Below are 13,436 nucleotides of genomic sequence, written 5' to 3' on the forward strand. Positions count from 1 at the left end.
TTTCATTCTGAATCCAAAACACAGCACTGTAACAGCTACTGAGAACTGTATCCCAGCTGAAGCCAGGGCAGCATGATAGAAATACTATGCTGAATCTCTGTACACAGTAGCAAAATTGAAGAGAAACTGCTAGATTGTTCCTTCATCTGCTGAATGTAGAGTAGCAATGAACTTAATTCACTTTGTACCTAATTATCAATTAAAATCTAAGAATTGTTAAAGAAGGTATGCAGAAAAGGCTGTGCTTGCTTTCATGAAGTAATATTAGGGACATTGCAAAGATGCTGGCGAACTGAGAGACCACAGCTTTGGTGTATTGCTGCTTCATCCCCCAAAACACAGTCTCCTGAAAGAGTGGAAGAGAAAAGATAAAGTTGCTGTGGTAGAAACAGAGAATGAAGGTAAGCACAAATACAGTGGTGCTGATTATTAGAAAAGACAGTTATATCTGGAAATGAACAAGGTAATTGTATACGAGAGGATCTAAACCTGTGTGTGCAGTTTCACAGGCTGACAGCTGTGCTGCTCTTGACCTTCTGCCTCATTTTGCTCTCTCCTTTCCCAAGCCAAGTATTTGGGTTGTGCAAATATGAAGTCAAAACATGGATCTGTTTTCCCTTGTTGTCTACCTTCCTTGTAATCAAGATTAATTTCCTGATCTGATACTACAGTGGAAATGGAGGTACAGTTCTGGCAGAGGACAGAGCTGTATCTTTCAGTGGCAATGATGTTTTGTCCCTGTAACACCTGTGGCCTGATACCAAGTGGATGGAGAAGTCAGACGTATCCTACAACCTGCTGGAAATGATCCATTTTGGTGGCTCAGCTTGGAGTCCCATCTTCTCTAGACATGTCACCCCTTTGAAAATAATCAGATGCAGACATAAATTCATTGAATGCAGCAAAAATTTGCTGGGCAGCAACACTGCAGTCACATTTCTCTGACAAAGGACCGAAAAAACTCAGGTGTCTTTAGAAAACTGTCAGTGCTGCAGTGACACCTCATTATCAGAGGCTACTAGGCATTTCTAGACTGTCATTGTAGTTCTAAATTACATCTGTCTTCTGGGCATAAATTTTCTGAGACTTCTGAGAGTTACAATACTATGCCTAGTATAGCCAGTGTAGGTTGAATTGACTTGAGAGAGAAATGTCAGTACTGGGTAGTGGTGAGATCATTATGGAGAAAAAGGTTGCAAGGTACTAGGATCTTGGAGAAGATTCAGTGTGTCTTTTCTATGACCATGCTGAGGCTCTGATTAAGGCACAAGCATGTGCATGCCTGGTTGTCCCTACAGAATCGTAGAATCATTAAAGTTGGAAAAGACCATTAAGACTATCTAGTCCAACCATAAATGCAGCACCACCACCATGTTCACCACTGAACCGTGTCCTCAGGTGTCATATCCACATGCTTTTTGGACACTCACAGAAATGGTGACTCTACCACTTCTCTGGACAGACTGTTCCAATGTTATACAATGCTTTCAAGGAAGAAATTTTTCCTACTATCTAATCTAAACTTCTGGTGCACCCTCAGGCCACTTCTTGTCCTGTCACTTGTTACCTGGGAGAAGAAGGCTGACCTGGCTACAACCTCCTTTCAGGCAGTTGTAGAGAGTGATAAGGTCTCCTTGAGCCTCCTTTTCTCCAGGCTAAACAATCCCAGATCCCTCAGCCTCTTCTCACAGGACTTCTGCTCCTGACTCTTCACCAGCTTTCTTGCCTTTTTCTGGACATGCTCCAGTGATGTCTTTAAGCAGAATGAGAATTCTGTCCCTTCCTTTGATCTCTGTAGCAGATGAAAGCTGATGGTATCATTCTCACCTTTAATCCCTCCTTTGAATACAAATTGTGGGAAGAGATTAAGATAGAATTGAGCTGTATGCTGTGAGACATGCCGCAGAGGCACATGGCAGCACAAAGGAGCACATGGCAGCACAAAGGAGCACATGGCAGCCCAGAGAGAGGCTTGTCTCCACCAGACCCTGGGGGCAGGAGGTGTCACAGGGCAGAGCCCTACAGAGAGGAGCCCGCCGGGAGCTGACGGACAGGTGAACAGCGAGTGGTCACCCCATAGAAGGACATTTGGAAAGTGTGTTGCTGATGTGGCAACACGGGATAGGTCACGTAGTGAGGATTGCCGTATAAGGAAATAATGTGCCTTGGAAAAGTGTATAAAACCAGCTCATTCCTTGGAATAAACGACTCAGATTCCCTGCCGGTCTGGGTCCGGGCCTCAATCACTGACACAAATAGATGTTGTCAGGTGGGTTAAACAGGTGTTGCTTGAAGTTTACAGAAAGCTTTTGTATTTTATGTCCTGCTTGGCAATTGTTTAAATTGGAGCTGCAGATCACATCTTCTTTGGCACTCAGCCTTGGGTTCTTCTCGACCTGACCTGAACTTTATTCGAGGCTCTGTAGAGGACACCTCCCCAGATGATGGAAAGCAACCACTAGAGACCCCCAAAGAGGCCCATGCAGGCGCAGTGACATGTCATAAGGCTGCACAAACTAAATGACTATGCATGAGGTAGGCAGTAACCAGGTATTATATAGGTGGGTTTATGTAAACTTTTGGGTATAAATTCTCTCAGTATTTACTCCTTGGTGTGCTTGATTTGTAGGAAAACTTACACCTTGCATCTCTACACAATAAACAATGTCTTCTTTCTAAACCTGACCCTTTGTTTGTATAACTAAAATGTCCGAGTTCCAAAAATTTGGCAACACCAGCACCTCAATGTTTTTCTTGTTGTGAGGGGCCCAGAACTGGGCACATGACACGAGGTGTGGTCTCACCAGTGCCAAGTAAAGAGGGACAGTCACTGCCCTGGTCCTGCTGCCACACTACTGGTGATACAGACCAGGATGCCACTGTCCTTCTTGGCCACCCGGGCACATTCTAGGCCATGTTCAGCTGCTGTTGACCAGCAGACCCAGGTCCTCTTCTGCCAGGCAGCCTTCCAGCCACTCTGTCCCAACCTACAGCACTGCCTGGGGTGTTGTGACCCAAGGGCAGCACTCAGCATTTGGCCTTGTGTAACCTCATGCAATTGGCCTCAGTCCATCAATTCAGCCTGTCCTGATCCCTCTACATAGCCTTCCTGCCCTCCCACAGGTCAACACTCCCATTCAGCTTGGTGTCATCAGTGAACTTGCTGAGTGTAGACTTTATCCTCTCATCCAGGTAGTTGGTGAAGACATTAAACAGGGCTGGCCCAAATACTGACTCCTGGGGAACGCCACTAGTGACCAGCTACCTGCTGGATTTAACTCCATTCACCACAACTTTTTGGCCCCAGCCACCCAGCCAGTTCTTTACCCAGCAAAGAACTGCTTCATAAACACCATGAGCTGACAGTTTCTCCAAGAGAATGATGTGGGAGATGATGTAAAAGGCTTTGCTGAAGACAACATCCACAGCCTTTTCCTCACTCTCTTGGTGTCACCTTGCTATAGAAGGACATCGGGTTGGTCAGACAGGACTTGTCTTCCACAAAACCATTCTGGCTGGACCTGAACTCCTGGCTGTCCTGTCATATGTTCAGAGCAACCATTTGAGGCTATAAGGTTCATCCCACCAGCTTTTTAACAAGCCGGCAAACTAATAGCTGGCAAACCCCTGCCGAAAAGTGAGAGGACTTATTTATGGTCACTGCTGAAATGGTGGTGAACAGTGCTGGGTGGGGAGAGGGGAGATGCGTCAACACTGGCAGTAGTTGCCAGGCATTTGGAACCTAAAAGCTGCCTGTGGGCAGAAGACATGTTTAGAAGTCCATCTCTGTCAGTGTTCAAGACCAAGCTGGATGGGGCTCTGCGCAACCTGATGTAGCGTGTGTTATCCCTGCCCAAAGTGGTGGGGTTAGTCCCTTCAGGTCCAAACTGTTCTATGATTCTGTGAATTCCCTTTCTCCTCTCGTCTTCCCCCCTCTTTTTTCCCCACTTATTTTCTCCCTTTCCCTCCTTTTTTTCTTTGTCTCTCCTTTCCCCCGTTTTCCCTCTTTTTCCTCTTTTCTTTTTTCCTTTTTTTCTTCCTCCCTTTTTTCCTCCCTCTCCCCCCCCCCCCCCCCCCGTTTCCTCCCCCTCCTCCCCCTGCTCCCCACTTTATTTTTTTGTTTCCTTTTCTTCTCTTCTATTTTTTCCGCCCGTGCTTGAACCAGCAGGTTTCCTGCCCCCCAAAGAAGCTCGAGCCCTCAAACCCAGCGCGCAGCGGGTTCCGGCGGAGCGCCGGGGCGGTGCCGCGGGGGCTGAGGGCGGAGCGGCCCCGGCCCCTCCCCGGGGTGGAGGCAGCCCAGCCCAGCCCAGCCCAGCCCAGCCCAGCCCAGCCCAGCCCAGCCCAGCCCAGCCCGGCCGAGCCGCGCTGCCTGCCCGCCCGCTTCATCCTCTCGGTCTTCTCCGCGGCTTCGGTATGTCGTCGGGCGGTAGCCTGAGCACCATGCAGAGGCTGGTGGAGCAGCTGAAACTGGAGGCGGCCGTGGAGAGGATCAAGGTGAGCCGGGGCGCGGGGTCCCCGGGAGCGGGGTGGGGGAGAGGAGCCGCTCCTGCATTTCCCTCCGCGCTGATCCGCGCCGCCCGCCCGGGGAAGGAAGGGGGTGAGGGGTGCCTGTGCCCGGCGGGCGCCGAGCCCCGGGCCCGCGGGAGCGATGGAGCGAGTGCCGTTCCCTGGTGGAAGGAGCCGTGATAAATAATACAGCAGCTCCTAGGTAGTTCTGCACCAGCAAGCAGATAATCGGGGGTAGTTCCTCGCAGCGGAGCCAGCCCTGCTCCCCCCCGCTTCGGAGCGCTGGCAGGATCTGCAGGGGGAGGCGGTGCGGGGTGGTACCCGCTGGCACACTTGGGGAAGGCAGGCGATTTGCTACGCATGCATGAACCTTCTCCTGCTTGCACATTTCCAGACAAAGGCATCATGATGAGGCAGTCCTGTCATCTGCCAGCTCCTCAGGTTTGGTGACCTGACCGAGACAGCTCTTGGTTTCCAGCAGATGTGGGGGGTCCATCACCACGCACAAAGTCCAGCATAGTCTGCGAAGTGAAGGAGGTCAAATTAGTTTCTATCTTGCGCTTTCCTTGTCTCCCTCCTTGCATTCGCCATTTTTCTCTGGCCAGTCACAAAAGACGAGCTTCCTCAGTCTGAACGACTGTGCCAACACATTGAGCTGCAGGAACTTAGCTAAATTATTTTAAAATAATTCAAAATTATTTAGTCCTGGCCTGGGCGGGTGAAAATTTGACGTGCTCATTGTGGTGAAACCACTACAGCTTTTGGATATCATCCTAATCAATTTGATGATGTTACTACATTTTATTAGCAAAACTGAATCAGCAGATGCTTTATTCACTAGAAGTGACTGTGTTTATCACTGCAGTGAGGTGTGGGAATATGTGAAAAACAGCCTGTTTCAGAGTAGAAATACAGACTCTTGTGGCAAGAGGGGTACTGTCAGACACTGAAATGGTTGCCCAGCCGTTATTGTTGGTGCCTGGATCTCTGTTCCTGCTCGTTTTGAGGCAGATACATCCTCCCCACTGTTTTTTTTGTAGATGGGTAGTGGCTATAAGAGACATAGTTTGTAGTTTACAGGTGTTACTTTGTGGCAGTAACATGTTCTGGAGCTGGACTTCCCAAGGCTGCCTATTTTTCATGAGTTTGCTTGTATTCCAGGGAGGCTTGTCCTTGATGGACCTCAGTCTCATTTTTCTTGCAGCATTGTGCACAGCAGTCTCGTTCCAGTTCTGCTGTTCTAGGAGCCTGTTCATGGCTTTGAAATGACACACGATTAAAAATAAATGGTGTCATCTGTGTTTCTCTACATACAGTATAAAGACAACGTGAAATATATTCAGCAGATGAAAAACCACTCGGTTCAGTTTTAGCAAGCACTGAAATAGGAGAAAACATTGTTTCATCTACTTTGAATAGACAATGTGTTTCCAGACGGAAGCTGGTTATGAAAGGATTTTTAAAAATACATTCCATACTGCCAAGTTCCAGTGGTGATTTTGTTTACCCTGCTGGCTAAAAAAGCAGACAGGAACAATATTTTCAGAAAGAGGAAACTGAGTAGGAAAGAAGTACCCATACACATCTTGCATGCAGGAGGCTGCTGAAGGGAGCGTGTTTGTCACATGATGCAATACTGCAGAAAATTTCTGTGTGAACAGGAGAAAATAAGGAAGTTATAGGGCATAGGTAAGACTAAGAGTAGGCAGTTCTGGTTTGTATCTTTTGAGGATATACCAGGATATACATAGCTCAGTATGTGTGGGGGGAGTTTGGCAGCAAAGTGCAAAGAGATGCTGTAGGAACTGCTAACCCTTCAAGGAAAAAGCTCCACATGGCTTTGGCCTGACCAGTGTTGGCTAGTGGCATCTCTGCCTGATAGCCATGTGGTGCACAGCTGGGCACCACAAGGGGCAGGCACTGCAGTTGAGGCAAGGGTGCTAATGCTGCAGGGGGTCCAAGGGACTGGGTAGGGCAGGACAACTCTGCAGCCTCCAGAAATGGCTTCTCCTCAGGTAAGGAAGGACTGACGAAACCTGCTGCCTTAGCAGGAATCCTTGCTGCAGATGCTTCTCCCTGTACTCTGCTCAAGAGAACCTGGGAGGCTGAGGGAAAAAGCTTCTCGTAACAACTCCCTGAAGTGCTGACAACTGCTCGGTAAATTGAGGCAGTTATCAGGATGAGTGTCCTGGAGGAGAGCCTGGAGGAGAGCTGGAAGACAGTGAAGAGGAGAGCAGCAAAATAGCAAACAAAAGTGTGTGCTAGGCCAGATTTCCCATGTGTTTCCAGATAGTTTTCTATGGGATGGCCCTGAACCAAAATTCCTCTGGGGTTCCAGGGTGGTTGCTTCAGACAGGAGGCTGGGAAGTTTGAATGGTACTTCTGGCTGTTGTTTTGGCAACACTGCAGAGCTGTGTAGGAAGAAAAACCAGTGTTTCAGGAGTCCTGTAACAAAGGCAGAGGTGAGGTCAGAGGGGAACTTTTAGTTCCATCAATATGTTTAGTATTTTCTTTTATAAAATATGTATCAGACAGCATAGGTTTTAACAGTTCACTGAGGTGTTCCTAATGTGTGTCTGGGAAGCTGGGAATTCCTCTACATTTTCCTTCAAAAATGTAGGCACATGACTGACTTGCCATCCACAAGGAGAGCAGGGGAGTTCAGTGCTGAAGACATTTTACCTTTGGGATCCTGGGCTTGTTCTGCAGCTCTGAACTCTCCTTTTGGGGGGCCAGAATGTGGATTTGAAGTTCTCACTTCACTGCTGGCGGAAGATGACAATTTGGACTTCAAAAGCTGTTCATCCTCATCTTTTTGCTTTCATTCCTTGTTATACTCTGTGTTGTTTAGAAGTTTGGAATGAAAATCCTTTAAAAAAATTATCAGAGGATAGAAGAGTTCAAATATAAACCTGAAAACACTACAGTATACTGGAAAATTATGATGGCTCTGAGCATTTTAATGAGGAGAAATTGCATCACACTTGCACCTCAGTCCTCTGCACTATTCTGGCTTATCACTGGCATAGTATTTCATGGGTGCTTCATCAGCTTTGTAAATTGTGCTTCTGTGCTAATTTACTTGGTGTTTTAGAATCCAAGAGGTGATTTGGCTGCACTCCAGCTCTGTTTGATAATAGCTCTTCAAGAGGAAATGCTTAATAGATGCTTGTGAATGAATTAGTTTCCTCTCTGGATTTGTTTTTCCTTTTCAGGTCTCTCAGGCAGCTGCAGAACTCCAGCAGTACTGTATGCAAAATGCCTGCAAAGATGCCTTGCTTGTTGGGGTTCCTGCAGGGAGCAATCCCTTCCGAGAACCCCGATCCTGTGCTCTGCTCTGAAATCAGGTAATAAAGTCATAGATGCCATGACAACCACTCTGATTTGAAACTCAAGCCCTTGGAGGGACAAAGACACATGGTGATAGTTCTTTAAGTGTTGAGTTCTTGCTTGAGTGTTCATCATTTCCCTGTTGGCTCTGCAGACTGTTTTCTGGGTTTTTTAGGTGTGGCAGTTGAAGCATGTCTCTTTTCTACAGCTCTTTCTAGAGTTGTTTTGTTTATAAGTTGTTTTTTCTTTGTTCAGGGGTTGTGTTTTTGTGTTTGATCAGCAGTAAGGTTATTAGTAGCATCCAAACTAATTAAAATTGTCTAAGACACACAGCTATGTTTGACACAGCCAGACAGTAGACAGTCACATACCCAGCTTGGAGAGGTAAGGCCAAGCTGTGGCAATTTTATATGTTCTGATGACTAGCTCACAGGTTAAGCAAGAATCATGTTAAAATACATTTTTGTCTTTAATGTCATATTGCAGTTCATTTCGCTGTGTCTGTCCTTAGGCTCTTCCCGTGCTTACTGTTGGTACAGCAGCAAAACCAGTGGAAGCAGAAAGGAGCTGAGGCAATCTGTCATCACATCCTTTGTAACCTTTTTCAGCACAGGGCTAAAGGATGAGCTACTCCCTGAACTCTGCCTTAGTGCTCTGCATTGCCTTTACCTATGTAACACCTATAGAGTAGGTGGGTGGGTGACCGTCCAACATGTACAAATCTTTGGGATCCAGTTCCATGATTCCCAGTCTGGCTTCTCCCATTTGTCACAAAGATTATCAATGATTGCAGCAGGAGAAAGAAAGGCCATGCATGCTAGTAGCTTTGGGTATAACAACACCATAACTTGTAAAGTCTACGTCTTTTGCTTGACAAACAAATGTGGAAGTAGGATATTCAGAAGGGGTTACTCCTCCTTAAAAGATAAAATAAAAATAGTTCCTGCTGTAGAGCTGAAAAATCTGCAGAGAGGAAGAAACACTGAAGTCTGTTCTTTTGATGAGAGTGCTATTAAAGAAAAAATCAATGTTTTCTCTAAGGGCAGAATTTAAGCTAAAACCTAAAGTACTTGTAAAATCTTCCCCTTGCTGCTGCCAGCTGTTCCTGAGCTTGCACTTGAGCTTTTGCCTCATCAATAGCATGGCTTTGATTGTTGCTACATAGGTTCAACAAAACAGGATTGAACCTCTTTTGAACCTGAAAGAAAGGGAGCAACTGAACATGAGATGCTCTTCTGGAAAAACTTGTTGAGGGTGAAGCAAAAGCAGATTTTCTTAATTTGGGTGCTACCTGTAATTCTTCATGCAACTAAGATAAAATTTTTAATGACAATTGCATATGTTCTTCTGTTATTTAAGCAGCCTTTCTACTTTTTCTTTTTTTACGGGTCTGTGTCTGTGTGTGTGTCTACCTATTCTGAGGTGATCACATCATACAGATACACTACAAAATATTTTCTCAAAAGAGCTTGATGATTAATTTATGATTCTTTTAGAAATGCATAGCTCAGCCCAGGATGTCACTTAGTGGTTTTTTGCTGATAAATCAAATATTTAGTTTATTATTCTTGTGTTACCTTAGGATCATAAGAAAATCAGAGCAAAGTAAAAAAGCCAGTTAAAAATTTTATGATATTACGAGGATACCAACATCCAGCAAAGGAAAGTAATTTTTTGGTTTTTCTCAGTGCAAAGGAGCTTTTCTGTTGTGATTTGTAAGAGAAATGTATCAGCTTAAGAAGATGGCATTTAATAAACTTTTTTTTTCCTCTTATAGGGAAGGTCATTGGAGAATTACCTTCAAGCATGACATGAATAACAACTGCCTTTCCTTCACAAGAAAAGTCTCTGTCTTTTATGTGGCTAAAACAGCATCCTAGATATTTGTCTGTGTGTTCTTGTGTATCCATATTCCACTGTCTTTTAGTAATGTTCTTGAAGTTTTTTAATGTAACTCTTTCTCTTTTCTTAACCATCACCACTTTTACTACACTATGCTAACTATACAAATATTACTTGAGAAGTTTACATTTTAGAAATTAAAAACGTGAATTTTTAACCAAATTACTTACTCTGATCTTGATAAACCATAACACCGGAATAATAGCAAAAACTATTCATGGGGATTTTTTTTTTTCCAAAATAAAACAACCCAAAAGTGAATATTTAAAGTATAAAGCTAAATGCTTTGACTGCTAGAGTAATGTCCTCAGGGGACATTTTGCTTTCATTAGCAAACCTGGAACCAACTTTATTTCTTTTTCAAGTGCATCTCAGTGCATAAGTGACACATTTTATTAACTGCTGAACACAGTATGTAGCAGAGGCTTGATTCCTAAAGCATGTTTCTTGCAATACTTCTGATCTGTAAGCCTTCTTCTACTTTGTATTTTTAACAGTACTGCTGTGGTGGAATTTTCTTAATGTATTTAAAATGTTACCAAACAGACACTAAGAATCTGTGAACACCCAAAGATAATTGCATGCATCATTGTCACAGTTTGCAATACACAGAATTTACTAAAATGTGTTTGGTCATTTGCCTTCACTTTTTTTATAGAGCACTTTTACAAGAACAACTTTTTTTAGAGGTTTTTAATTTTGTCTACTTTCTATTGTTTGTATTAATCTTTTAGAAGTTGAGAAATAAAATTCCTATCCCTCTTGGCTTTGAACTCATTGTGTAATTTGTGTAGCAAAGAGCAGCTATGTAAGGAAAAGGATACTTGGATTTTGCAGTGGGAGGGGAGCTCTTTGCTTTTTTGGGAAGAGAAGGTTGCTACTGGATTTTTAGAAACAGTCTTATTAGTAGAAAAATCCCATTTGTATCTGTTGACCATATTTGTAAACACTAACAATGTTATCAGGCTCACTTACACATTTTGAAGCTGTAAGGAAGAACTCTGCAATCTGAGTACTTAACATTCATAAACAGTAACTGGAATGGGGCAACAGTGTCCTCCAGGCAGTTCAGTCTTTGTCAAAAGATTTTCGTGGTTGCTGTCCTGCAGAAAGACACCAAAATGAGAGCTGTAATACTGCCAGTGTGTATTGTGCCTTTAAATATAGAAGAGAACATCCTTTCTTCAGAGCTTTTCTTCATTCTGACTTCCTTTCACTGTAGGCTGTTTAAATATGGCAGCTTTTCTGTTAGCACTGGACAGAGTTACAGAAGTCTAGAGAAAACCAAATTACTCTTGCATAGAGGCCATCAGAGGCTTGGTTTGAGGCCAAAATGACAAAGATACTGATGAGTGCATACATCAAAAGCCTTTGGACAGCCAGCTTATGGCTGCTGCCTACTTCCTCCCAGGCAAGCCCTTCATCTTTCTTTTACCTCCTGCAATAAAACCTCCCCTCATCCCTTCACATCTGTTTCTTTCCCCAAAACTCCTGTTGCGTACTCCTTCCGGCTCAGCAATGTCAGTTGGAGCTTGGGTTTTGAAGCAGTTGCTGAGCTGGCATAAGGAGTGGGCGAATCACAGAGTGCAGCAGGGAGCCACCGCTGCTAGACAGCCAGTCAACCACTGCTGTCTCTTGGCAGCCCTGCCCAGCTCCATCTGGTCTCTTACAGCTGGAGTAGCACTGTGAGCATACTGCAGATCCTGTCTACTTCCGTGTCTTGCACCAGCAAGGGCTAGAAAGACCTGTGCAGCAGTTGTGAGATGGACTGGGAACACTCCATCCAGATGTCCCTCTGAGCATGGTGTTTATTCCTCAGATATGGATCCCAGCCTTTTCAGAGGAGTGTGGTTGCTGCACCTCTTTGCTCTCAGGGCAGTGTGCATCTGAGCTGCTGGATAGAAGCAGGGAGAGGAGTGACAGCAATGCCACCTCTGCCCTCCCAGGGCATGTTCTGTGAGAGAAGTTGAGTGTCAGAACAAGCTCCAAATTAGTTTTGGTTGGCACTAAGGCTCTTTGGTTCCTGTTGGGAATCAGTTTGGTGAAGTGTGCCACTGCTGGTTATTTTGTGTTGGCTGGGTGAAGTGGCTGCATCTTAGCAGCTCAGCTTTTGCAGGTCCCCTTTCCTTGCCATAACCAAAGAACCTGACAAACAAGCATGGACAGCTGACTGCTTCTGCAGGCAGGAGAACCTCTTGTCTCTTACCTACACCAGTCTACAGGGCCATGTCTTTTCTACAGCTGCAGGTGTACCTGAGTTTGCACTCCTTTGCTGAACTGAACCCTGTGATGGCCTAGACCAGGGCAAACATCACATTTCACCACCTCTGCTCCAACAGGTATGATCTGCAGTGAGGTGGACAACTGTGGGCAGCATCTTAGCTTCCTTTACCAAAGACTATCCAAGAGGGCTATCTGCTGCGCAGAGGCATCTGATGGCAGCAGGTCATACAGGATGTCCAGGATGTAAAGAAGATTGAGTGCACACATTTGTATGCTCAGTGCCTTACATGAGCCATAAGACCCCCTTTTCTCACTGTCTTCTCTCCCAGTTGATCAGGAAGGCTCTTCTCCATCTACAGCTGCCTCCTGCCTGGTCACTAAAAGGCTTACAAACATGTTCCAGGTATGGAGCATCCCTACCTGCTGATGTAAGACTGGAGATTAGATTTTGTACTACATCTTTTTGACTAAGAATTAGTTGCTTCCTAATTCATAGTTATAGGTCATTTGGCAGGGCAGGCAGGGGGACGTGCATCAGTGTAGTTCATTAGTAATTTTACTGCACATTAAACAGACAAAAGGAGGGGGAAGAATGTAATGTTTTATAAATTTGTCAATGTGTCCATATCTGTGAGAGACTGATATTTGTCATAAACAATTACAGTAAAAAGGAACTGGTCATTTCAAGCCCTTTTCCTTATTTTCCACTTCATTGCCAGTAATTTAACTGTACACTGACATTTTTTCTACCTAATGGAAACTTAACACAGACAGCACTTGAATTGTTTTATTTAATGTAGACAACATGTCTTCGTTTTCAAAGTTATCTATAGATTATCTATGCTATACTTTCACAACTGTTCATATGAAAGTTCTTGTGTCAGCCTTTGCCTGTGGAAGAGGAGGACATAAATACATAGCTTGGCACTGGCAGCTATAATTTTCTCAAACTTTGGTCATCTGTGACTGAGACTTTGTACAGCTGTGCTTTAAAAAAAACAGATTCCTGGTTCTGGATGTTTGGGAGGTAGTTTTGACAACATAACCCATGATGCAAAAGAAGGAAAATGGCTAGGTCAGGTGACCACAAAAATGGGCCATAGATAGTATAAGCAAATCGCAATTTTTATTTCAGACTCTTATTCTAGGAAACAGTGGCTTGTTTGCAATTTTACTAGAAATCTTTTTATGTTATCACTTGGGAAAGGTATTTTCTAAAATCTTGCAAACAATTGCGGTACAAATAATTCTGGGATATTACTCTGAACTAAAACTGCAGTTAGTGCTGCCATCATAGCTTTTAAGAATTTAGTTAAAAATCAGCACTCTGTTGTCTCTGAGAGACTAAATCTTTCTCCCGTAAGTGCTAGTTTCATTTACCCAAATAGTGAACATGTGCGTAATGAAGGCTTAATGTCAAATAAGTATTTAAGTACAAGCACAAGCCTCAAACTTGGTGGTTTTTCTTTTATTAC

The 13,436-nt window shown here is 44.4% G+C and overlaps 1 protein-coding gene across 1 annotated transcript; it reads left to right on the forward strand.

Moving 5' to 3' along the window:
- Window positions 1–4,324: 4,324 nt before the first annotated feature.
- GNG10 (G protein subunit gamma 10) lies at window positions 4,325–10,511 on the forward strand. Its single transcript, XM_042015334.1, has 3 exons — window positions 4,325–4,494; window positions 7,722–7,853; window positions 9,614–10,511. The coding sequence occupies exons 1-2, from the start codon at window positions 4,414–4,416 to the stop codon at window positions 7,845–7,847; spliced, it is 207 nt and encodes a 68-aa protein (XP_041871268.1). The 5' UTR covers window positions 4,325–4,413; the 3' UTR covers window positions 7,848–7,853; window positions 9,614–10,511.
- The last annotated feature ends 2,925 nt before the right edge of the window (window positions 10,512–13,436 follow it).

This window comes from Corvus kubaryi, unplaced genomic scaffold (genome assembly GCF_017639235.1).
Source record: "Corvus kubaryi isolate FWS band 111438036 unplaced genomic scaffold, C.kubaryi_AGA036_p1.0 split3-37296, whole genome shotgun sequence".
NCBI lineage: Eukaryota > Metazoa > Chordata > Aves > Passeriformes > Corvidae > Corvus > Corvus kubaryi.